We start from the raw sequence: 23,769 nt of genomic DNA, 5'->3' as shown, positions 1-23,769 counted from the left end.
CCAATGCCTAGGAGTGATGCTGGAGTGGGAAGGCCCATGCCTAGGAGTGATACTGGAGTGAGTGGGAAGGCCCATGCCTAGGAGTGATGCTGGAGTGGGAAGGAAGGCCCATGCCTAGGAGTGATGCTGGAGTGGGAAGGAAGGCCCATGCCTAGGAGTGATGCTGGAGTGGGAAGGAAGGCCCATGCCTAGGAGTGATGCTGGAGTGGAAAGAAGGCCCATGCCTAAGGAGTGATGCTGGAGTGGGAAGCCGTCTCCCTGCCAGCAGGTGCAGGAACCTAACAGCTGAGTCACTCCTGAGCATTGCATCCTGGGGGAGCTGTCGGTCTCTCTGGTATTCTGTGGAGGAGAAGCATGCATGCTTTATTACCAGTATACCTACTGCACCTAGTGGATGGGAAACCCCACCACTGATTTACCAACAACCATGTAGCCAGGAGGATGCCTGCCAGGTTAAATCAGATAATGTTTTGGCTTCCTACATGTTAGGCGAACACTCTCCACTGAGCACAGTCCTCAGCCCCCTTTTAAGTTTTATCTCCAGATGGTCTCATTAAGTTCCCCAGGCTGACATCAAGCTTATGATCCTCCCATTTCTGCCTCCCAGGTAGTTGGGGTTACATGTGTCCCCCCACCCTTGCCCAGCCTAAGTTAAATAATGTTGTAGACAAAAGGCTGACAAATTTTTCTGTAAAGAGCCAGCTGAATATTTTTAAGCTTTGTGGCTCATACAGAAACGGTTATAACTGTTGGGTCTGCCGAAGAGGACAGAAGTAGGACAGAGTGGACAGAGTGAAAGGGACGAACTGCAGCTGCAGTCGGAGAAAGCCCTCATTACACCAACAGGCTGTGTTCTGCCTGCTGGAGTTTGCCCAGACCTTGGTGTGGACAGTTCCTGCTGGACCTGTGTTAATGACTTTTCTGCTTGCCATGATGAAACCAGCTGAAGGAAGGAAGGGAGGGAGGGTTTCTTTCTGGTTCGGTTTGAAGGTGTAATCCATGGTGGTGGTGGAGGCTTGGCAGCAGGAGGGAGGCGGCTGCTCAACAGTGAGGCGCAGTCAGGAAGCCGAGCTGGTTGCTGGGGCTCCTCGCTTTCTGCTTATTCAGCTTGTGACCCCGGCCTGTGGGATGATGCCACCCATTCAGGGTGGATCTTCTCTCCTCTGTTAAACCTTTCTGGAGACACTGTCATAGGCAGTTGCTCATCCATGTAAATCTGAAAATGTACATTAAACATTTAAATGGCATTTATTTTTTGAGTTCTGATTTTTAGATTGTAAAATCCACTTTAGCCAACTTTCAGTAGCTGTCAGCTGGTCAGAAAGGCCTTAGGTCAGTCTCACTTCCTCTTCAGCTCCCGGTGTCCCACTGAACCACCCACATCTGATTTCAGTCCCAGAATTTTGCTTTTCTGGAAACTTCGTCAAACTAGGATGTAGTCTTCTGTGTCTTGCTGTTGCCGTGACCAAAATACCTGGCACAGGACTAAAGAGTTTGTGGTCTCGGGAGGGTGTGGCAGGGACCTGCTGAGCACACTCAAGAACCAGAAGTGGAGCTAGGCCTTCCCAGGCCTGTGGTTAACAGTGTGTATTTTAGATTCTTCTCCCAATGCTATACTAAAGTACTCTACAAAATCAACTTAAGGGAGAAACAGTTTGTTTTAGTTCAAGACAGTCCATCGTGCTAGGAATGAGGGCAGCAGGAGCCTGGAGCAGCAGTCACCTTACATCCACAGTTAAGACACAGGGCAGCAAATGCCTCAGCACTCACCATCACACCTACTCCACACTGTACAAGCTGGGGGTCTGTGTGCAAAGCGGGACCCCATAGCACAGTAACTCTGAGGTGCCTTCACGGTAGGAGATGAGCCTTTCCACCCTGTGGACCTCCTTTCAGAACACTCATTCACCGAGGCCAGAGGATCTGGTGAAACCTAACCTGTTGCATTTTAACTATCATTTTTAAGAGGTGTGCAAATAACTTTGAAAAGATGAGACTATGTCTACAATCTAAGTATAGATCTTGCAGAGAACCTTAGTTTGGTTTCCTGTACCCATACTGGGTGGCTCACAACTCCAGCTCCAGGGGATCCAACACCCTCATCTGGGCTGCAGGCACCTGCTCTCACATGTGCACACAGGGACACACGTGTGCGCACGGGCATGGACACCCAGTTAAAAATCAAAATCAACATGTAGGGCTGACAAAATAGCACAGCAGGTAAAGGTGTTTGCCCTCAAGCCTGATGACCTGAGTTAGGTCTCCAGGACCACTTGGTAGAAGGCACGTGCAGTCACATAAAGGATATTTTTTAATTAAGATGAGGATTTACCTGGAACTCCCCAGGTATGAGGTCCCTAACTGGTTAATGCTGCTTAGAGTAGACAGTGGGCCCAAGACAGAAGTTCTCTAAGATGTGACTAAGGTGATTAGGAGATAGTCAGGTCTCAGTGAGTCACATACTGACTAAAAATGTTGCTGAGTGCGTTGGATTGAGGTGTAAACTGGCTGTCTTCCCCCACTTCTCTGCCCGGCCTCCATTTTCCTTTACAAGGTGAGGGGTGGCAGTAAAACAGGCTTGGAGATTTCTTCCTAAGCTCAGTGTCTGTGGCCTCTGGTTGCAGGTGAACATGATGACCTTGGCGGAGCACATTATTGAGGCCACACCAGACCGAATCAAGCAGGAGAACTTTGTGCCCATGGAGTCCTCAGCCCTGGAAAGAACAGATCCCGCCACCATTAGCAGTACAATGAGCTGGCTGGCCAGTTACCTAGCTGATGCCGACCGTCTGCCCAGTGCTGCCCACATCAGGTTAGGAAAATTTGGGGTCAGGGATTCTCTGCCCAGGATAAAGTCCTGGATTTAACTGGAGGCCAAGTGTAAAGAGCGCCTTTCCCAAGGAGGGCCTCGAACCACTTCCAAACCCTGGCTCTGCCTTCTCTCCTGTCCCTTCCTCCCCACATCAGTGTTGGTAAAATGCCAGGCCAGGATGTGCCTGACTTCAGGTGAAGTTTCCTAGAGGCAGGCTCGTGTCCTTTTTGGCCTCAGTATTTAGCACGGTGCTAAACTGATATAGGTGCTCAGTATGAATTTAACTGAGGTGCAGCCAAAGTCTGAGTGTGTTAAGCAATCCACAAACAGACTGAAGGCTTCTCACTTGCCCGGGGTGGCTTCAGGTGGACCCTGTCTTGTCTCATCAATTCCTGGGTAATGGATGGTGCAAGTAGCTGTTAACCATTGGTCTTTTTCTTTTTGTTTCAGGAGTGCATACACTGAGCCCCTAACTCCTTCTTCTAATGCCAGCTTGAGCCCCGCAGGCTCCCCTGTCAGTGAAGTGGCTTTTGAGAAACCCAGTCTTCCCTCGGCTGCAGACTGGTCAGAATTCCTGAGCGCATCCACCAGTGAGAAGGTAGAGAATGAGCTCGCTCAGCTCACGCTGTCCGACCATGAGCAGAGAGAACTCTACGAAGCTGCCAGGCTTGTCCAGACTGCCTTCCGGAAATACAAGGTAAAATGGGTGTGTCTCCGTCCCAGTCCCCTTTCCCTGTGGTTTGCGGTTTGATAAAATGTTTATTGGAAGACTTTATGTTAGTTGTATTATTATCATAATAACTTCCAGGAGTTTTAGTCAAATAAAACCAGCAGGATGGCTGTCATTATCTTATTGTTGATAAGTTGACACCTCAGCCACAAGGAATTTGTGACCTAAATCATAGATCAGACCCTGAGGACATAGATCAGAGACTGTAGGCTGCCCCTGTGCTTTTTATCAGGGATTTGGGAGCTCGATGGGAATCGGTCACCTTCGGCACATCCCTAAAGGAGTCTTGACCGCCCTGCCCGCAGGCGTTAAAAAAGTCAAGTAGTCGCATTATTTAGGAAAGACTGCCGAGAGCCTGTAAGATGAGTGGTGCAGTGCCTAATTTGTTTAAAAAAATAGTTGGAGATTTATTCTGGAAATTCATTTTTCTAATTCATAGTGATCACTGTCCTTGTGGTTTAGTAAGCCTTGGATTTTATTTCTTGGAAAGGAGCATTACATGTCTGTTGACAGTTCTTACATTAGCTCATTATTGATCTCCTCCTCACTTCACCTTTCAGGGCAGACCCTTGCGGGAACAGCAAGAAGTGGCTGCTGCCGTCATTCAACGCTGTTACAGGAAGTACAAACAGGTAAACCTCAATTGTGTGTCATAGAAGGAAAGGGCATCTGTCCAAGCAGCTTGGGCCTTGGAGGATGCTGCTGTGTGTTTTGGCTAAAAAGCACCACATCCAACTCTTGATAGCAAAGGCCTGACCTGAATGGCCTTGAGTAAGAACCCGAGGAAAAGAGAACAGCAGTCTGCCACCAAGCTGTAGTTAGCAGAGGCATGAAGAACAGCCAGGCTTTTCTCAGAGACCATGCTGCCAGTACAGCTTGTAGGGTAGCTGAGCTACATCAGGGCAGTGTCCGCCTGTCTTCCAGGAGCACCATAGCCTCATAGCTGCTCCAAGCAAACAGTTTTATTTCTAGTCACAGAGGAAGAAGCAATCTTGTAGAAATTAAGCAAATGTTAGAGTTTATAGATATCAAGGTGGTTATAAAATACTGAAACTTTTCTTACTGAGTTTAGACTAGATTCCATGTTAAAATTGGTCATGTTACTGGGAACAGTAGCACAAACCTCTAGTCCCAGCACTTAGACTGAGATAGGAGGACGCCTAGTTCAAGGCCAGCCTGGACTCACTATTACATACTCACACATACTAATCCATGCACAGGCATGTACACACAGGCTGTTCTATAAAAGATTTTAGAATACTTTATTTTATTGGGCTTTGGGTAAGCTTTACATTCTACATAAAGGGTATTGAGTACTAAGATGTGTAATAATTGCAGAGATATATGGGGTCCCATGCTCTCCTTCAGACCTAAGGTTTTGGTTTCTATTGTGAGTTGCCATTTTGGCTCGTTTTGTTTTTCAAGCATCTCCTTTAAACTTTATCAATGGGAAGGGAAGCAAGGGCTTCAACTCCGGCCAGTTGAGTCCGAGATCCCAGACACTGAAGGTTTATTGTGCAAACGCTGACACCACAGTCCACGTGTCTCTGTGACTGGTGAACAGGCTTCATATTAGCACTAGATTATATCATACACAGAATCACGGTTTCAGTCTGTGATGACAACAGGTACTTATTAAAAAAAGAAGAAGAAAAGAAAGAAAAAACCCTGCTGAGTAAATGTTGTCTATGGCTAGGAAGATGGAAGGCATTATCTTTGGAAATGGTGACAGCTAGCTGTAAGACTGATATTTTCGAAGGCGAAGGCATTAACATAGCCAGGCTGCCTTTTTGTTGGTTTTGGTTGGGAGTTATACTGATTTGGGGTTTTTTAGTTTGTCTTCTGTATTCAGTAATCTAACGTTAATCTTGTATTTTCTGTTTCTCCCCTAAGCTGACATGGATAGCCTTGAAGGTAATGATACACCAAGTCCTCTCACAAACCGTTCCACCAGAGTCATAAACTCCACACTCATCACCAGCTGCAAGGGGGGGGGGGGGGTCATTCAGTCACCAAACACATACTCCTTTGCTAGGCCACCCAGCCATACCACATCTATCCTTGGGGACCTGTAGTTTTTCTAGTGGACTGGGCCTGGGCATTAATAATAGGTGAACATTTTTATGGTCAGGTCAATCCACCAGCCAGTGACTTTGAACCTAGTGAATATTAAGCCAATATCTTATTTCTGTGGTGGGCTTCACGGTGGCCCAAGGAACCAGAACATGCACTGTGTTCATGCTGTAATGAGGAGACTTATAGGAGCACCATAGGATGCAGTGCTCTTACCTGAAAGGACTTTGAATGGATGGAAATGAATCTAAAGACAGCCAGGAGAGATCAGAGAGATTGGCTTTTTGAACATTCTGAGAAGCCGGTTTTCTTCCCTCGTGTATGGCACAGCTAGGGATGCTATCAGGCATGGAGTTTGGGATTCTGAGTAGTTTGTCCCCTTATAATAGCCATGTGCCTTCTTCACTGTGTTAGAAACTTCTACATAGCACGGTGGTGAGCTTTGTGTGTTAGGGCCTTGAGACTGATTCAGAACCAAGCCTGGCTCCTGTGCTGCCTTCTCTCAGATCTGTGGCTGTGGAGCATGTTGGGTTGAAGGCCTCTGATACTCTCTGGCAGCCTTCCAGGGTCCACTGCATGGCCACTGTATGGGTCTGATGAGTATTAATCTTTTGCAGGGTACAATGGCTTAGCGGTGTCAGCGTCTCATGATAAGCCTGGTGTTTGGGACCTTGTAACTCCATTAGAAATGTGTGTCATGGAGCAGATGAGTTAGAGGTGCTGACTGCCAGGGGGCTCTGTGTGTGTAGAGTCACGCATAGTAAGGGTTAAAGTGTTTCCAAATTGGATAGTAAATTCTCAGCTTAAAATGTTACATTTTAATGTTTTTGGACTCAGATGTCTCAAGTATACTAGAAATCAGGAGAGGCAGAATATGTTGCTGTCTGAGGTCAGAAGTGCCGTGTTGCCTGCAGGCTGTCCTGAAACTGATTCTTTCCATTTTGAAAGAGAGATGAAAGATTGCTGTTGGAGTCTTGTGGTCAGCCCCATCAAAAATGAGGGTAGGAAGGAGGGGCTCTTACTTCCTGAGCTCAGAGGACTTACGGCTCCCGTCATTAATTGTCCTGTCCCTTCTGTGTCCCCTGCAGTATGCACTTTACAAAAAGATGACCCAGGCAGCCATCCTCATCCAGAGCAAATTCCGAAGTTACTACGAGCAGAAACGGTTTCAGCAGAGCCGGCGAGCTGCGGTGCTGATCCAGAACTTCTACCGGAGTTATAAAAAGTGCGGCAGGAGACGGCCAGCGCGCAGGACAGCAGTCATCGTGCAGCAGAAGCTCAGGTGGGTGGCAAGCCTGCGGGGCCCAGGAGCAGACCTGCCTGGCATGCTGCAGGGCCTGAGGCATGGCAACAGCGTGGTCTCAGCTACTCCAGGTCCTGTGGCTTTGTCTAGCAATACCTGTGTTGTTGGTCTCTCTGCACATGTTGTTACTTGAATGTCACTGGCTGTCTTCAGTATAGGTTCAGATGTGTCAGGACTAAATTTGGTAAAGAGGCGTCATTTTGCAGTGTTCTGAACTCCCTAATTACTCAGAAAGTGTACTTAGAGATTAGTGTTTCCATTTTATCATAGCTGAGTAAAGATTAAAAACAGAAAATAGCCCAGAAAGAGTATCAGGCTCAGAATGAACTCCTAAACTGAGGAGGTCTGGCTAATGCTGGAAGGCCTATTCCACCCCCCCCCCCCAAAAAAAAAAAACAACCCTGGAAAAGACCTGGATGTGGTGGTACATTCCTGTAATCCTGAAACTCTTTAGAGGCTGAGTTGGGGATCATGAGTTAGAGGCCGACCTAGCCTACACAGCAAGCCCCGTCTTACCCCATACCCCAGACAGACAGACAATAAGTTGTAAGGGTATATGGAGGGACTATTTATTTTTAGTCTTCATATTGTCTCCTTAAAACTTGGGAGTGGGCCATAGCTCAGTTGGCAGAGTGCTTGTGTAGCATGCCCAAAGCCCTGGGCTCCGTATCCAACATCACATAAACTGGTCAAGGTAGCACATGCTTGTAGTCCCAGCACTTGGGAGACAAAAGCAGGAGGATCAAAAGTTCAAAGCCTCTATACTATGGGTTAGCCAGCGTGAGATACTCAAATAAGTAAAGAAGACAAAGGCTTGGGAGAGTCCCCAGGCCAGTGGCAGCACTGTGGGAGCGGTGTGTGCTTTCAGTTGGGTTTGTGACAAACCATTTAACTGAAAGTCCCCCCACTGTGATCCTATCGGTTCTCAGTATCTGCACTGTAAGCTTTATGGAACCTCTCTTGTGACAATAGTATTCTGGCTTTTTCAGGAGCAGTTTGCTGACCAAAAAGCAGGACCAAGCTGCTCGAAAAATAATGAGGTTTCTACGTCGCTGTCGTCACAGGTACACCAAGTCCTTATCTATCGTTGTGCTCACAAATAATAACACAACAACCCTTACCTTCCTAACTGTGTGCTGGCTCTGTGTAATGCTGATAACCTCCAGCAAGCATGGGGTAAGCACTCCAGGTCACAACAGGATGGTGGAACTCTAGGCACTGCCACTTGGGCTGGAATGATTGGAGAAAGTGTGTGTGTCTGATCATGGAGACCCCAAACAGTGTTCTTCTGTTTTGATTGGGGCATGCATGTAATTTACTTGGACTTAGCTTTTAGTCCAAATTTCTCTCTAACGTATCATTTATATGCCAGTTTGCATTATGGTCTTTACTGTGTGTTCCCTCTGCTAATAGACATCGACACAGAAAATCAAGGATAAAAACCCTTAAATGCCATAGGTTTTCACATGTGGAATTTCCACTAAGCAGTTGGTGCCCTCTGCTGGATATATAGAAGATAGCATTTCTACTCAATCAGAGCCAGTCTGATTAGGTCCAAGGTGAGAGCTGGGAACACAGAGGTAAAGACAGCCTGTTGGTCCCCGAGGATATAGCATCTTCTTATGGAGCCCTGCTAGAGGAGTCTATCCTCAAATGTGAGCTTTCTCGGTGAAGACTTAGACTTGTAGGGGCTGGAGAGGAGAGCCTTGCTTCCTCTCTGTAGATCAAGTCTGGAGTCTGTGCCAGTGGCTGTTGGAGCTGCACTGAGACTCCCCTCCGTGCAGCGTGTTGTTTCTCAGGTATCGGGAGCTGTACAGTTAAGAGTATCAGACTTGAGCTGGCTCTGCTCTCCACTCTCTCCTGTTTAACCAACCCCAAGGCCTTGTGTTCAGTTTCATTCGTCAGAGCTTTCACTTCAGTTTTTCTTACTCTTAAAGCCATTTAAGTTGCTAATATTTGAAAATATTTTGCCACTGAGACTTAAAGTTCATCTGGAATCTTATGCTCTTACTTAAGTCAACACAGACACACACCTATGTGACCATAGAAAGAAACATGCATAAAATCTTAAGAGTGAGTGTTAGGATGCCAGGCAGTCTCTAGATGGAATATGGATGATCAGGTACATCCCCCGGAAGCTTTCTTCCCTGCCTTGGATCAAGGTCTTCTCCACCTCCACCCTAAGAGCTAGCAAGAGCTAGCATGTGAAATACCAATGTGAATAAGCTGACTGGGGAAGCCCTGGCAGAAAGGGTAGTAAACGACAGGGTGTGCTTTCACGTAATGAAGGCGATTCTGCACGTCCTTCCAAAGCCAGTCTCCCGTCTCTATTGGTAAGCCGTGTGTTTCAGTTAGCAGTTGTGCACTTACAACCTGGTAGACCAGCTGAGTATCTCCAGTTGGTAAAATACCTTGGACTCCCCTGAGTTCTTTTCCTTATAGCCTCATGTGCTCACTGCCCCTTCTTCCCTTATTTTGCCTGTAGAACGAGAGCCCCCCAAAGACTGTCCGGCACAGAGACTAGTAGACTTAGCCCCTCTGGTGCAAAGTTGCCACCCCACTTGAGACTGGTTGGTTCCTTGAGGCCATTTCCAATAAACAGGAACGTTGGAAGGTTAAACTGTGCTGTTCTCTCCACTTGGTTGCTGCTTGAGTTCAAGTGTACATGAGAAATGAAGTGTAAGCAAAGCTACCTGAGTCCTTCACTGCCTTTCCAGTGTGTGTTCTGTGTTTACAGTGGATGAGTTGAAAGAGTAAGGTCCTTAAAATATAATTGCGTAAAAGACTGCTTCCGAACGTAGGCTGGACAGAGGAATCCTGCTCTTAAACTACTGAGAGGAATGTGCTGAAAAGCTCATTGTCTTGAGTTTATATTCTAACCAGTGAGGCTGGCAAGGTCTGCTGTGAAGAGATCATCAGGTTTGGGGCTCTGTCTGCCCACAGTTTGCAGCAAAATAAAGACTATTGCTCTTTTGTTGGCCCTTTGTGGTTCAGACGATACACAAGCCAATGGCAGGAACCTTTGCATATTGGCCGTGAAGTGTGTATTACTCACTTTTCATTTTTGTGTGTTTAACATATTCCATTAAGGAGCCTGACGAAGTCCTGGATCTCTCTCCTTGGGGTTACTTTAACTTGTGTTTTCCCTTGGATGTGTGCAACCCCATCTGGTTTACTTAGCATTACTTTTAGAAGCAACATTGTCATGTTTATTGTCTGTTAGAAGTGTTACAGTCTGTATTAAATAGAAAACTTCGTGATACCCTCTCAACAAGGTAGGTAGACAGTGGCCTCAGAAATCAGCAGGAGTCCCATTTCTAAGTCATGTGACCCCAATGGTTTTTAAAAATAAGTTGATGGATTTTCTTCCTGCTCATTTCACATCCCCTGCCATCACCCTTCTCTTCCTTCCCCACAAAAGAAACCACTTGGTAGTCTCTTTGGTTGACATAAAGCTATTGGTAAGATTGCTGCTGTGACCCTCACGTGCTAATAGCTCTCTGGTGTTGTTTTACTGTCTAAAGCCCCCTGGTGGACCATAGGCTGTACAAAAGGGTGAGTTTAGCTGCCTGCTAGCCAGTTTCTCCTTATCTTCCATTTTCAATATTTTGCTTTTTGCTTGCTTGCATGGGGCTGCAGCGTAGGTTTGCCAGTAAGTTTCACATCCATTCCGAATGAAAAATAAAATAAAATACAAACTAACCCTGACTACTAACACTGCTGTTTTATGCAACAGGAGAGCAGTCACTTCCAGTAGAGGTTCATATGCATGAGAAAGTATGAAGGAAGGACTTTCTGAGACCACTGCCCAGCATGCTCAGACCAGGTGGAGAGCCCTCCACACAGGCCTTCCTGCTGACTTGAGGCTGTATTGCAGGGGAAATTCAGCAAGTGGTTTTGTAATTATAATACTTGGCCACATCAAATTTTCTCAACTTTTGTTTTGTCAAATTTTATAGGCAGGGGGGGAAAAAGCTTATTAGGAAGTACTAGGCTTTTAAAAACATTATTTACAGATACTACTTCCCTGTCACCCTGTCCCTACAGTTTTTAAATCGCTCTTCCCTTTTCCTGTGAGGAAAACCTGCCTAGGACATTGAACATACAGCAGAAAGCATGCTAGGTATGCAACACTGAATTGTAATTCTTAATAAAAAACATGTGGAGTATCTTGAGCATAGAGACTCCATGGTACATTTGGGAGTAGCTGTTCCAAAAGCATTTGTATTTTAAAGACGTTGTCTTGACTAGGTAGTCATACACTGACAGTGTTGCCGAGGTCTGAGACTAGGATCCCAGTTTGTAGATACACACAGGAGCATCTTCGAGTACAGCTGAAACAGATTGTAAGACACAGAAAAAGGCAATGTCAGAAAACTTTTAAAAAGCTCACCAACATTGGGCTGGAACTTGAATAAACTTTGGTAACTTTTTCTTACATAACATTTGGAGAAGAAGTTAATTCAGTATTGCATGGAGGTTATCTCTGTCAGCCTCTACAGGCTGCTGCCATGCCAACTTGATGATATGTATGACGTGAGTTTTTTGTAAGTTTTTCCTGAGTAGTGACTTATGTGTAGAACAGTTGTGACTGCTTTAGAATCAGGAATAAAACCAACCAACCATGAATAGTTGCTGAAGGAGAAACTTGGAAACAAAACTAGACCACAGCTATGCTGGTAACTTCAGCTGTTCCCACCCATTAATGTTAGACAGTGGTTTGCCATTGAAAGAGCATTCAGGTCCCATGTGGTAGAGCCTCTCAGAGATGTCTGTGCTTAAAGTACATGAGGCCCCACCTCACCCACTGCAGACACAGATGCACTGTTTGCATTAGAAACAACCAGGAATCCTCCAAGAGGACAGGTGCATGCCCTAGCACTCAGTTTAACTCAGTGTAGTACCTTGCATGTCAAATGCAGTTCATAGAGCCTGCTGAAGGGAACTGACATTTTATTAGAAGTGGTTGCTTACGCACTTTTGAAGCCTGTTAGTTTCTGGTATGTCAATGATGATCATTGTCAAGAGCACATTTTCTAAAGGTGACTTCAGTGCCAACCAGAGCCCCTACTTTAATTTCTCTAGTGCCTGCTGCATTCTGCCATGAACTCTTAAGACTCCCACTCATGCATGGGAAGCTGGAATTTCATAACATCCCTCATGCCTTACGCAGTCAGCAGGGAGCTTGAGAGAGAGGAGCCAAGAGGGTTTGAGGGTCCTTCTGGGATGGGACCATGTATCCAGCTCTTTATTGAGGAATGACTTGTCCATGTCTTTGTGCAGTTGCCAATGAGATCTCCTCTCGCTCTCTCTTCCTCGGGAACTTGCAGTGGCACCCCCTTTGTAGTCCCCAAGTTGAATCTCCCTCAGTATAGTCTTGAGATGGCATGTCAAAAGAGGATAACATGCTTATTTTGTTAGTTTATAAAGTACAGAAAACCAGTTAGTGGTTTGTATGTTACAGTCATTGAAAATGTACAGTTACATTTTGTGATACAGTGTGAAACATGCTGTTGACCAAACTCCTAGGTCCACAGCAGAAGGACCTCCACAAAGGTAGGCGCCACCATCAGCAGATTTAGCACATCATAGGCTTGTCCCAGCTGCAGTGACCCCAAATTACCACTGTGTCTCCGTTTTTATCTTCTCTCTGGAAGGCTCGGAAAGGACATCAGTACTCTTCTAGTGCAGGTCATTTGTGTCCGGCCTTTCACCCAGGCTTAGCTCCTGATTTATCCAGTAACTGAAAATGGAGTCGACAACTTCTGAGAAGCCTGTGGGAAGGTTTTTGGCTTGGGAATTTGGTTTCTTTCATTCTTCTCTCAGACACATTAGTTTCTGTTAAGATTTAAGAAATTTTCCAAAGGTATATAAGGGAAGCATCATTTTTTGCATGGACTTCTGGTGCACCTCTTGTGGTATTGCCCCAGAACCACTGAGATACATGTTAAGGAAACAACCTGGCCTCAAGGTATTGAGATATAATTAATTGGCTGAAAATGCATGAGAAAACAAAGCAGTGTCTCTTTCCAGATACAAAATGGTTTTGCCCTTCTGTCTTAAGAACAGTCCTTTTGTGTCTCTCCTAAATGAGGGCCATTCTCCATATTTCCCAGACAGGTGTCTCCTTTCCCTCTACGAAGTAACAAGGAGGGCTTCAGAAAGTACACAGTCAAGGAGGGCCCTTATGATCAGCCGTGGTATTTAAATAACCTATATTTGGAAATTATGGGTTTACTGCTCATGTTCAATAAGGGTGGGTGCAGCTCTCCTACTAAAACGAGATCCTCATTAGAGGAAGAAGAGAGAACACATTCAATCACAGATGTTCAAGCCATGGGTTTTCCTCTATGTTTGAGAACTGGGTTTCAAACCCTTCGCTTTTTTGTAGCAGGTTGTCACCAGGTTCTGGAAGTTACAAATCATCATTTGCTTTGCTGTATCCTTTTATCCAAGGAACCATTTTCTGACCCCACCTGAAAGGATACTGTTGTAGAAAGGTCAACAGTTGGTCAAGGGCCAACAGATGTGTTAGCTACATCTTTAGTTAACTATAGCATGAGGTTTAGATTCCAAGTGGCCCTGTGCATCCGAGAAGTCAGAAATGAATGTGGAATGTGTCATGGAGGATGTCATGAATCTCAAAGTAATCGTGTCTCACTTGCCTCTTTTAGGAAATGAATATTTTTGGAACACAGTGGTGTGTGTTAAATTGCAGACAACATGCTCTCTGTCATTCTTATTGGGCCTCTCTGTCTTTTTTATTTTGCAATCCAAATGAGATTTCTGGAATATGGCAAGATCTCTCTTCTTTCCCTAAATTCCCCACAAGCTGTTGCAGCCCTGAGAGCAACAGGTAACTAACTGGACAGCAGCCTCAGGCTGTCTGTGGATTTTTGACGGCCAGCACTGCAAGGCCCTGCCTGCTGAAAGCCACTGACTCATGAAGCATTCCTCTGGCTGAGCGTCACCCAGTAGATGTAATGAAGCGGCTTTGCCTGACGCTTTTCCCATGGAGCCATTGTTCACCAGAATTTCTGAAGCAGGTCTTTTTCATTTACTCATGAATTCTCATTGGACATCTGATGGAGTCAACCCTGTGGGCTTCTGCTGGCTTTCAGGGCTGTTGCTTACACATCACTCAAGTCCATTATGATGCAGCTTTCTTTCTTTTTGTTTTTGGTTGAGATTGTCATGATATCTCAGAGGGTCAATGATTTACAGCCTAGAATGCTTGAGAAAATCTTGGGATTTTCTGATGTTAATATTTGTATGATCATAATTCAAAGGCTTGATATCCTGATTCCTGTACCTTCAAGCTAGTCAAGTACCTTCCAAATTACTGAGAAGAGAGTCAGAAATATGGTCCTTGGGCTGGTGAGATGGTTCAGTGGTTAAGAACATTTCCTATTCTTGCAGAAGGTATAAGTTGGGTTCTTGGCATCCATCCAGCTCCAGGGGAGAACATCTATACTTTGTGCATATGCTCCCACATAGACACACACACACACACACACACACACACACACACACACACACACACGCACACGCACGCACGCATAATTAAAAATAGAAAGAAATGTGGTCCTTGTTGCTCTCCTTAGAGGAAGCAATGCCTGTTGCTTATAAGAACCATAGCTTCTGTCCTGTATTTGTCTGTACTAAGTCATGGACAACTACTTTGCCTGTCTTCTGTGTAGTGGGATTCAGAAACGAGTACAATTCATTCATTCATAAATGCATAGATAAGATAACCTGGGCATTTCTAGGTTCACTGCTTTATTAGTTCTACATGAGCCTCATATTTGTAATTCTTTAAGAAACCTCAAACCTAGCAGTCCTTAGCGGCTGTGAAACATAGCAAGGTTGGTTGAGTGCCTGTGCTCTAAGTTGTATAGGTAGTCACCACAAGGGCTGCATTTTCAAGTAGGAATCCAACTTCAGTAATTCAGGTCTATGTTTACCAAGTTCATGTACTGAAACATGTCTGTAGCACAGGAGATACCAAGCAAAGTAGTTCAGACAGTTGATTTTGGTTTGAGTAAAACACAAATGAATTATTTTTTTCCACTAAATTTTTTACTTCTGTCATATGAACACATTTATAAGATGAAGTTGTAATGGAACGGATGCATAGAAGAATATCTTAGGAACCTTTTAGGACCAGTGAGATGGCTCAATGGATAGACACGCACGCGCGCGCACACACACGCACTCATGAACTAAAATAAAAATTTTAAAGAAACATCTTAAAGAATGCCAAACAGGCATGATAGTTAATATAGAAGCATGTATCTATTGTAGCTTATGGGGAACACATGAGCAAGGAGGAAGACAGATGATGGTTAAACATCACATATCTTTCTTATTGATGATAGAGGTTTAGTAATTATCTGTGTCTATGACTGATAAGGCAGCACCAATTTTTAAAAATTCTTTGAAATACTGATGTGAAATTTCTGTTTCTCAGAATTTTTTAAAAATTTAGTACTTCAGATATCCCAAATCAATTTAGAGGTATAATTTTTCTTTGGAGGCAATATAACTTGAATACATGATTTTATCCACCTGGCATTTGATTTAAAGGAAGATGTAGACACCTATTCTATCCCCATGATCTGTTCAAGTACCATGAAGCCTGTTTGTGGTATCTGCAGGACAGATGGCACAGGTCTGTTTCCTGCTTTCTCGGGTGAGTTGGTGTCAACAGGGCGGGTCTGGCTAGCATTGCAGGCTGTCTTCCGGGGTTACAGGCATATTCTTTCTGCATGTTTCAGGGTTCCAGGATTGTGTTACACCAGTGGCATTTTGTATGAGGGTGTTTTCCCCCATAACATTGTAATTAAATCCAATACAGTGCTTTATGGAGGATGGTATCTTAGAATGGAGAAAATAGAATCATTATCAGTTTCATCCAAAGTATGACATTTCTCCAAATTCATTTTTACTATTAAAGTCTTTTGGAAAAAAACAATATAGTAGGAATTTTTAAAAGCCTGTCTATTAGAGCCCGTGGAGTGGGACAGAATGGCTTTGAAGTCAAACAGACATGGGTTCAAGTTGCTGTTTTGCCATTTACCAGCAAGGCAAGTTGAGGCAGGTTGCTTAATTCCTATGAATCTTACATTCTATGTTTATAAGTTAGAGAGAGTGGCTGTATTTTAATGACTGCTTAAAGTCACAGGTTCTGAGGAACCTTTAAAGACACTGGAATATGGTTAGTCATTTCTCCCCACTCCTTTTCTCTAGTTCATCCCTTGACAGACTTTTGTTAAAGAAGAATTCTATGGCATTTCACTCCTTTGATGTTATTTATAATTCCAGTATAATGTGGTGACTCCATGATGAAATTAATGTGCCTAAAAATTGGAATGCTCTTATTTTTCCTATATAGACTTTCTGTGTTTGAACACACACTCTCCTTAGTGGTCTGTGAGAACATCATTAATTCATAATTAATTTAGCATTAATTTAAACCTTTGTGAAAATGTAATTGACATTTTAATTAGTTCTGAAAGAAGTAGGTGGCGGAGATGAGGTGACTGCAAAACCCCAGCGTGACCAGTTTAACTGGATGAATAGTGTTAACTTAGGCTTGTCCTGATCAACTGGTTATAGATTCTTTGGTACAAAGTTGCCTAAAACATTTCACTCTTCTTTTTATTTCACCTCAGTGATGAACTTAATATGTCTAAAGCATTTCTAATGGTTCTAGAAAGATGAAGGGCTGTCTTTATGGTGATGCTATCAGATTCTGAGTTCAGACTTCCTGAAGCTCTAGAAGTCTAAGCAGCGATGCTGTGAATGAGTTCTGTGCTAATGCACAAATGAAACATGGTGTTTGACATAGCATGCACATCTTGCAGGACTTTGGCAGATGGGTCTGCGTGAGCACAGAACTGCATGTCTGGAAGTGAGGTTGGCATCTGTGCATGCCTTGCATTGTTCCAGCCAAAAGGGATGTTAGTCTAGATGCTGCATGTTTAAAAATTGAACACAGACCTATAGCATGTTTCAATTTTTAAGAAGTCATTTATCAAGTATGCATGTCCAAAATCAGGGGCCTATAATCATACACTATTCTATATGGCAACATGATACCACATCCTAGGGCCTATGTACTATGGTATCCTTAACTATCAAATGCATATTAAGCTGGGCGGTGGTGGCACACGCCTTTAGCCTCAGCACTCGGGAGGCAGAGACAGGTGAATATCGTGAGTTCAAGGACAGCCTGGTCTACAGAGGGAGTTCTAAGAAAGCCAGGGCTTCATAGAGAAACCCTGTCTCAAAAAAACAAACAAACAAACAAACAAACAAACAAAAAACATAGCTTTAAGAAGGAAGGACGAGACAGTTTGGGAGAGACAATGCCGTTTGTTGTAAATAAGCCATGCTAAGCTGGGCTTGGTATATGCAGGAAGTTAGGTAAGTTTTCCTATGTAATAGCAATTTAATATAAAGGATAAAGCTTTTCTTCCAAAAGAGTACATCTTATCTCTCTGAAGAGATCACACCAGGTTTTCACACAACTAAGAAATGATTCTGTTTCAAAGTTGTAAACATAAGTTATTTAATTTCTCAGAATATATATGTCCTTTCCATTCATTTCCAACCTGTGTAATACAGCAGTACTTTTTGTTTTTATCCAGAATGCTGCTATTTGCCTGAGTTTTATTTAAGTGTATTTAGAAAACACTAGCACTCATCTTGACTAACTTAATGGACTAGCATAAACAGTAGGAGAGAGACCTTAGACAGAATCAGAGGCCACATTTGGCTGACTTCTGAATAAGCCCACTGCCAATCTGATGTTTCTATGTCATTGGGACAATGTAGGAATGTTCAGAAACTCTTGCTTCTGTTTCTGGGAAGCAGATGTTACTCTGTGGCACGTAGCATTTGTGGACTGCCCGACTGATGCAGCAAGCACCAGCTTGCACTTGACCATTTTGCTATTGCTACATTTGCTGTTGATGGTCTCAGAACCTACAACATTACCCTTGCACCACATCTCATTGGGCCCCACATTTTTATAGGCAAATTCTCACGTTAAAAAACAAAAAAACGTAGATTGGAGCGGCATTTTATAAACTGCTGGTGTGAACCCTCCATGGCCGTCTTTGAGCTTCTCACTTAAACTTGTTTACTCTAGTATTTATGATAAGTAAAACAAAATCCCTTTTTGGTATCCGGGAGCTCTGAGAAGGAACATGAACTTTACAGCTAACAGTATGGAATGGGAGGGAACCAAGAATTATGAAGATCCAAGATGTAGCAACATAGGGGAGTGGGAAAGAGGAACTCGGTGTAAGTTGTAGGGTCAGGATAAGGTAGCCAGCAGTCTGGAGTCTACAAGTAAAACAATGATTCAGTTCCTGGGTCTACTTAGAGCTAAATAAATGTGCGTGCCAATTCCTTAGTTTACATCACATGGAATTGTGGGGCATTCATAATAGTCTATCAGACAGAGGAAGAAGTTCCTCAAATAATTAAACATTTCCAAGCTATGAGTATCACTCTTGATTCAATACAACAAGCAAATAGCTTTGCTCTGTTTTTGGAGCACCCCATGGAAAACTTGACGTTTTAACACAGGGTCACATCTTCCTCTTGGAATATTCTCCCAAGTTTTCTTGTTGTCAGTCTTCAGAAGGGGCTTGTCTGGGCTTCTCATTTCCGGGGTGACAGCCCCCTCTCTCCTTTATTTGGTCAGTTTCACTCTGTAGTTATCACCTGGTATTGTGTTTTGTTTCTCTTCCAGAGTGAAAGAATTGAAAAAGGCCAAGGAACTTGAAGACATACAGCAGCATCCCTTAGCAATGTGACATTGCTTCTCAGACTGTTTTCATTTCTGTTTTTAGCAGAGACATGCAACAACAAACATACGCGTGCGCGCGCACACACACACATACACACACACACACACACAGACACACACACACACACACACAATCCCTCTGCAGTTTTGGGGAGTCAGCTGCAGGATTTTAACAAGAATGTTTTGGTCATTGCATTTGCACTTTCATGGACAACTTTTAATTTGATCAGCAAGACATCTTGGAACTCAATCTTCTGTTGGATCACAGGAAAACAAGACACCAGGAGGAACTGGAAGGGCTTCTTCATCTTAGGAAGAAGCCACTTTCCTTGTCATTAGGGCTGTATTCAAACATCGTGTGGAACTGTACAAATATTTATACCAAAAATATAGATAAGAACAGGTGGGGCGATGCTAGCAACACAAGGAATGCTGGGCCTGCACCTTCGGTTACTTCCAAGAAGCTGAATCTTTGGTTCTCAGTGGAGGGCTTAGATCACCCAAGTCATTACTGAGTCTGTGTGTTCTCATTTCCTTCACTGTTTTCTTTTGTTTTGGGGTTGTTTTTTTTTTCCTATTTGTTTGTTCGTTTGTTTGTTTGGATCTCTACAGCACACTTAATGCAACTTTTTAAATCTGCAGGTTTTTAATGTCTTGTGAAAATTTGCAGAGGGGCGGGTGTGTGGTAAACGGGTAATGCACGGGAAATAATGAGAAACAGCTTACAGAATTAAATTTATTTTCTTGTCCCCACCACCTCCCAAGAACCTGCGAGGATAGTGATCGATTCGTCCCTTTTCTCATGTTCAGCACTTTAATTTGTTGGCCTTACTTTCACTTGCAATGAGAATTACTTAAGAATTGGTAAAGCATGTAGCCTTTTTTAGTAACCTTGGAAACCGTAGTAATTCCAAGGAATCATTAACCTTGCCTGGACATTTGCCACCTAAACGACAGTGTGGTGCTGCATTCTGGCCAGTAAATTCCATGTTTTGGCTCTATCTCATCCAAACAGAGTGGCTTCTGTGTACATATAAAAGGTAGAAATGAAAAAAGCAAGAAAATATTTGAAAGGGGTTATATTAATTGCTAAATATTTTATTCACAAAGGTCAATAACATGGCAAGATGAAATTATTTGTATAGTTTTGTCTGAATGAGCAAGAACAATGTGGATGTATTGTTTGTATATATTGTATATATTAAAACAAAGATGTGCATGAAATCAAGAAAAAGAACAAAAGCAAAGCATTAGTGGCTATGGTCTGTAAAATGAAACAAAAAAAACTTTATTTCACTATAAGAGTACTTTATTTTAAATGTTCTGTAGAAGAACATTTTGCTAAAGCATGACTAACCTGCAAAAAATAAAAAAGAGCTACTGTATTTAGAAATAGGAAAAAAGGCAGAGTAGCATTACTTTAAAAAAAAAAAAAAGGATATGTTTACATTTAATTTTGGCTACCAGGAGTTTATTTTATTTTATTTAAAAAAATTTTTTTGCCAAAGGTGCCAAGTAATGTGAATGCTAATATTGCTTAAGAAAATTAAGTTACTTTTGCAAAATAGATAATCATAAGATGAATCCTTACAGAACTTAACACCATCCACTCACACCAACAAAGAACATCAGAATGATCAAAATTTGACAAAAGAATTAGTGTGAAATTAGAAAAAAATGACGTTTTCATATCTCCTGAAAATCAAAAACTGAAAAATAACAAAAAAATAAAAGTGAAAAAAATGGAGACTGGTGTTGAAGGGATGCCACGGTATATTACTCTTTCCATGTAATGAGGAGCCAAAGAAATCTGATGCTTTTAAAATTAAACTATTCATGTCAAATAGAGAGAACCAATTTTGCATTTGCTAATGCCAGTTTAAAATCCCAGGTTAAGTGTGAGAATTGGTTGGTATGAGATTTTCTTTAAAAACAAAAACAAAAACATGGTTCTGGCTGCCAACTGTGAGTTAAAACTCAAGGCTTGTTGTGAAGCCTAAAAATATTCACAAATGAGCTTTAAACTGGTGTCTTCAGAAGGAAGGGAGAAACAAAAAGACTGTGGTTAAAAAAAAAAAAACTGGGGTCAGTGCTCTTGGTGCCTTTTCTATAATTGTACTTGTTTTTTAATTACTTCCTTTCACTGCCAACCTCAAATTACTGTACAGTATATGTCTTTCTGCTTGTGATCAGCTTGGACAACAGTGACAGCCCCACAACTAGTAGCCACCTGTACATTTGTAAGCTGACCTGACCCAATTTTGTTTTTACATGTGTGGGTTATGTTGCAGCTGTTGCAATCCTTGCCCTTACCCCCCATTCCTATTATTTTACACAGTTTGACCTGTCTGAGGACACGGAGTAATTTATAAAAACACAATTGTATTCATAACAGGGAACAGAATGTAAAGCCAGCTCTTTCAGAATATCCTATATTAATACTGGATTTGGATACATTTACTCCATTGCTTATGGTTCAGATAACTGATCATTTGACCAGAGTAATGACCTCAGTGGATTTGCTTCAACCCTCACATTTATTTTTTTAAATGTTTCACATGCCACATTATTAGCTCAGTAAGTTAGAAAACTCTGGAAGATAGAGACATAGAATTAGGAAGTTCTTACGGAGGGGATAGAAGTAGGGTCAAAACCTACCAGTACAACTGTGAATTCTAGGTGAGGTCGAAGCGTACTTCCACTGAAACAAAGCATTTCTGACCACCTTTTTTGATTGTGACTCTTAATTTTGAATATAAGGTGATAAGTAGGCGCAGCTTTCTTGGATAATCTGAATTCCCAAGTGCCAGGAGTAGGATTTCATTATAAAATTAATAGCTAATCTTATTCTGTCTCCTGAAGATTTAATTGCTATCCTTGTTACCCATTCAAAATCAGCTGTACTGTGTGAATGAAATAAAGACATTACGACGAACCCCTTTCTGGCTGCACGGTCGCTTATGGCAGTTCCACACAGTAGTTGGCGCCCAACGGGGGGTCCCTGAGACTTGCATGTAAAACTAGTCTAGATGTCTTCTTTTTTGTAAGTTTTATTTTTGTAATTGTGCATGTAAAGCATCATTGAGTCAATGGATCTGTTGAAGAACTCAGCTGCTGGAAACCATGCAAAATGTTTTGAATTGCCCTTAAAATATGGAAAATGTTTTCTGAATGCTTTATATTCTTTCTGCTGTAAATTAAAAATGAAGAAAATTTCCCCATATTATCTGTGTTTTGCTTTAACCTGACCTGAAATCTAGGGTGTTGAGGTTGAGGTCATAGTTAGACCTGGAAGTATTTTTTACCTTCCACATGCAGTGTTTTCACACCCAGTGTTTCACTTAGAGCCACTTTCCCAAAGATTTGCTTTCCACCTACATTGCCTGGTCTCTCAACACATCAATCATTTGTCTTAAGTGCAGTTACTTGAAAGATAAGTAAGGATCTTACTCTAAATTCACCTTTTCTCTTGTAGCCTAGGGTACCCCTAAATTCCCTGTTTAAGCCCAAGGATGACCTTGAACCTCTTACCTTTTACCTGCAGCTTTCAAATGCTGAGATGATGGGTGCCAACAGGCTGGGGTTTTGTTTGTTTCCCTTTTCCAGACAGGGTTTCTCTGTGTAGCCCTGGCTGCCCTGGAACTGACTCTGTAGACCAGGCTGGCCTTCAACTCGCAGAGATCCACCTCAGGCCAGGTTTTATGTCGTTCTGGGGATCAAACCCAGGATTCTGCATGTTAGACAAGCACTCTACCAACTAGGCTATACTCCCCAGTGCTACTGGGTAGTTTTTTTAAAAAGACTTTTTCCAGTTTACCTCAGTTAGGCCTCCCTTCCAGGAACTTTTCATCATCGTTCCAGTCCTCTTCACTGCAGAGTTCTGCTTGTCTCCCTAGGAGTACCTCACTTCAGATCTACCTCAGAACTAGTGCCAGACAGTTTCACACTGAACCTTTCAATGGGAGTTCCTAATATTTTCTGGAGCCCACTGCATTTAAATGCCATTGTCTTGCTTGTCTTTCCTCTGTTCACTCTTGTTTTTACTTAAGCCCAGCCCCACATTCTCCAGTTGTTCTGTGCTCGCTATGTCCACTTCTACTCACCTAGAACGTTCTTCATAGCTACCACTCAACCCAATACCCACTTTATGTGGCAACTCTCTCGTTTCCAATACACATTAACTTTTTTTTTTTTTTTTTTTTTTTTCGAGACAGGGTTTCTCTGTGTAGTTTTGGTGCCTGTAGACCAGGCTGGCCTCGAACTCACCGAGAACCGAGTGCTGGGATTAAAGGCGTGCGCCACCACCGCTGGCTTCACATTAACTTTTTTGAATTACAATATTGAAGTGGAAGACAGCTTTGTGGTTCTCACTTAGGAATCCACCAACTGACCTTATTTGGTCTGTTTAAGCATGTTGGAATACATTGCAACGTATATTACTCATCTCATTGGACCAAAAGTTGAGTACCTACTCTGCTAGGGCCAGAGAATTACAGAAAAGAAGAAACTAGAGTTCCCAATGTCAAGGCTCCCTTCAGGGATTGTAATAACCGTGCTGTGGCAAATATTTGTCATCTCTAGTGAGAAAATGAAAGGAGACTTATCCCAAACCCTGCAGTCAAGACTCCAAATGGACTTCCTATTGCCTCTTAACTTTCTCAGAAAGGAACTTTGGTTGTCTCCCCAGGACCACTAGATTATTCTGGAACATTAGGCACGTATGCTGTTTCTAATGTCACGACCCAGGGACAACGTATGCAGGCTCAAAGGAATGTAAAACGCACCCATTCTTACTCTAAACTGCCTTTCCAGGGCTAGAGACAGGGCAGCGGCGACACTTCAGGAAGCTGTTGTGATTCATGGGCGTGGAGGAGCCAGTCCAAAGGCGCAGGCGCCGCGCCCTAGCCCCGCCCACTCCAGCGCGGGCGCTGCTACCCCGCCAAGCTCTGACCCCTCCCACTCGGGTCAGCCGGGAGGTTACAGCCGCAGTGCTGCGCCAGGGCCCGACTCCTGCCCCGCCCACTTCCGGC

The 23,769-nt window shown here is 43.2% G+C and overlaps 1 protein-coding gene and 1 long non-coding RNA gene across 5 annotated transcripts in view; one reads left to right on the top strand and one right to left on the bottom strand.

Annotated features, from left to right (window-relative positions):
* LOC131904340 (calmodulin-binding transcription activator 1) overlaps nt 1–21,941 on the top strand; it is a 50,585-nt gene extending 28,644 nt beyond the window's left edge. For 2 of the 4 annotated variants that reach the window (XM_059255450.1, XM_059255447.1), the window contains exons 7-13: nt 2,625–2,812; nt 3,263–3,509; nt 4,103–4,174; nt 5,436–5,456; nt 6,704–6,897; nt 7,908–7,982; nt 18,683–21,941. In XM_059255450.1, the coding sequence (XP_059111433.1) occupies nt 2,625–2,812; nt 3,263–3,509; nt 4,103–4,174; nt 5,436–5,456; nt 6,704–6,897; nt 7,908–7,982; nt 18,683–18,746 (861 nt within the window). In that variant the 3' untranslated portion in view covers nt 18,747–21,941. The remainder of the gene's footprint in view (nt 1–2,624; nt 2,813–3,262; nt 3,510–4,102; nt 4,175–5,435; nt 5,457–6,703; nt 6,898–7,907; nt 7,983–18,682) is intronic. The other 2 variants (XM_059255451.1, XM_059255449.1) reach the window with 1 other exon arrangement.
* LOC131904343 (uncharacterized) lies at nt 260–23,641 on the bottom strand. Its single transcript, XR_009377731.1, has 3 exons — nt 23,524–23,641; nt 22,271–22,448; nt 260–1,216 (listed from the first exon to the last, which is right to left on the bottom strand). It is a non-coding gene; the product is annotated as an uncharacterized LOC131904343 (long non-coding RNA).
* Nucleotides 23,642–23,769: the final 128 nt, after the last annotated feature.

Source organism: Peromyscus eremicus, chromosome 2 (assembly GCF_949786415.1).
Source record: "Peromyscus eremicus chromosome 2, PerEre_H2_v1, whole genome shotgun sequence".
Taxonomy (NCBI): domain Eukaryota; kingdom Metazoa; phylum Chordata; class Mammalia; order Rodentia; family Cricetidae; genus Peromyscus; species Peromyscus eremicus.
The sequence above is the reverse complement of the archived record's forward strand: the minus strand, read 5'-3'. Positions and strand labels throughout refer to the sequence as shown.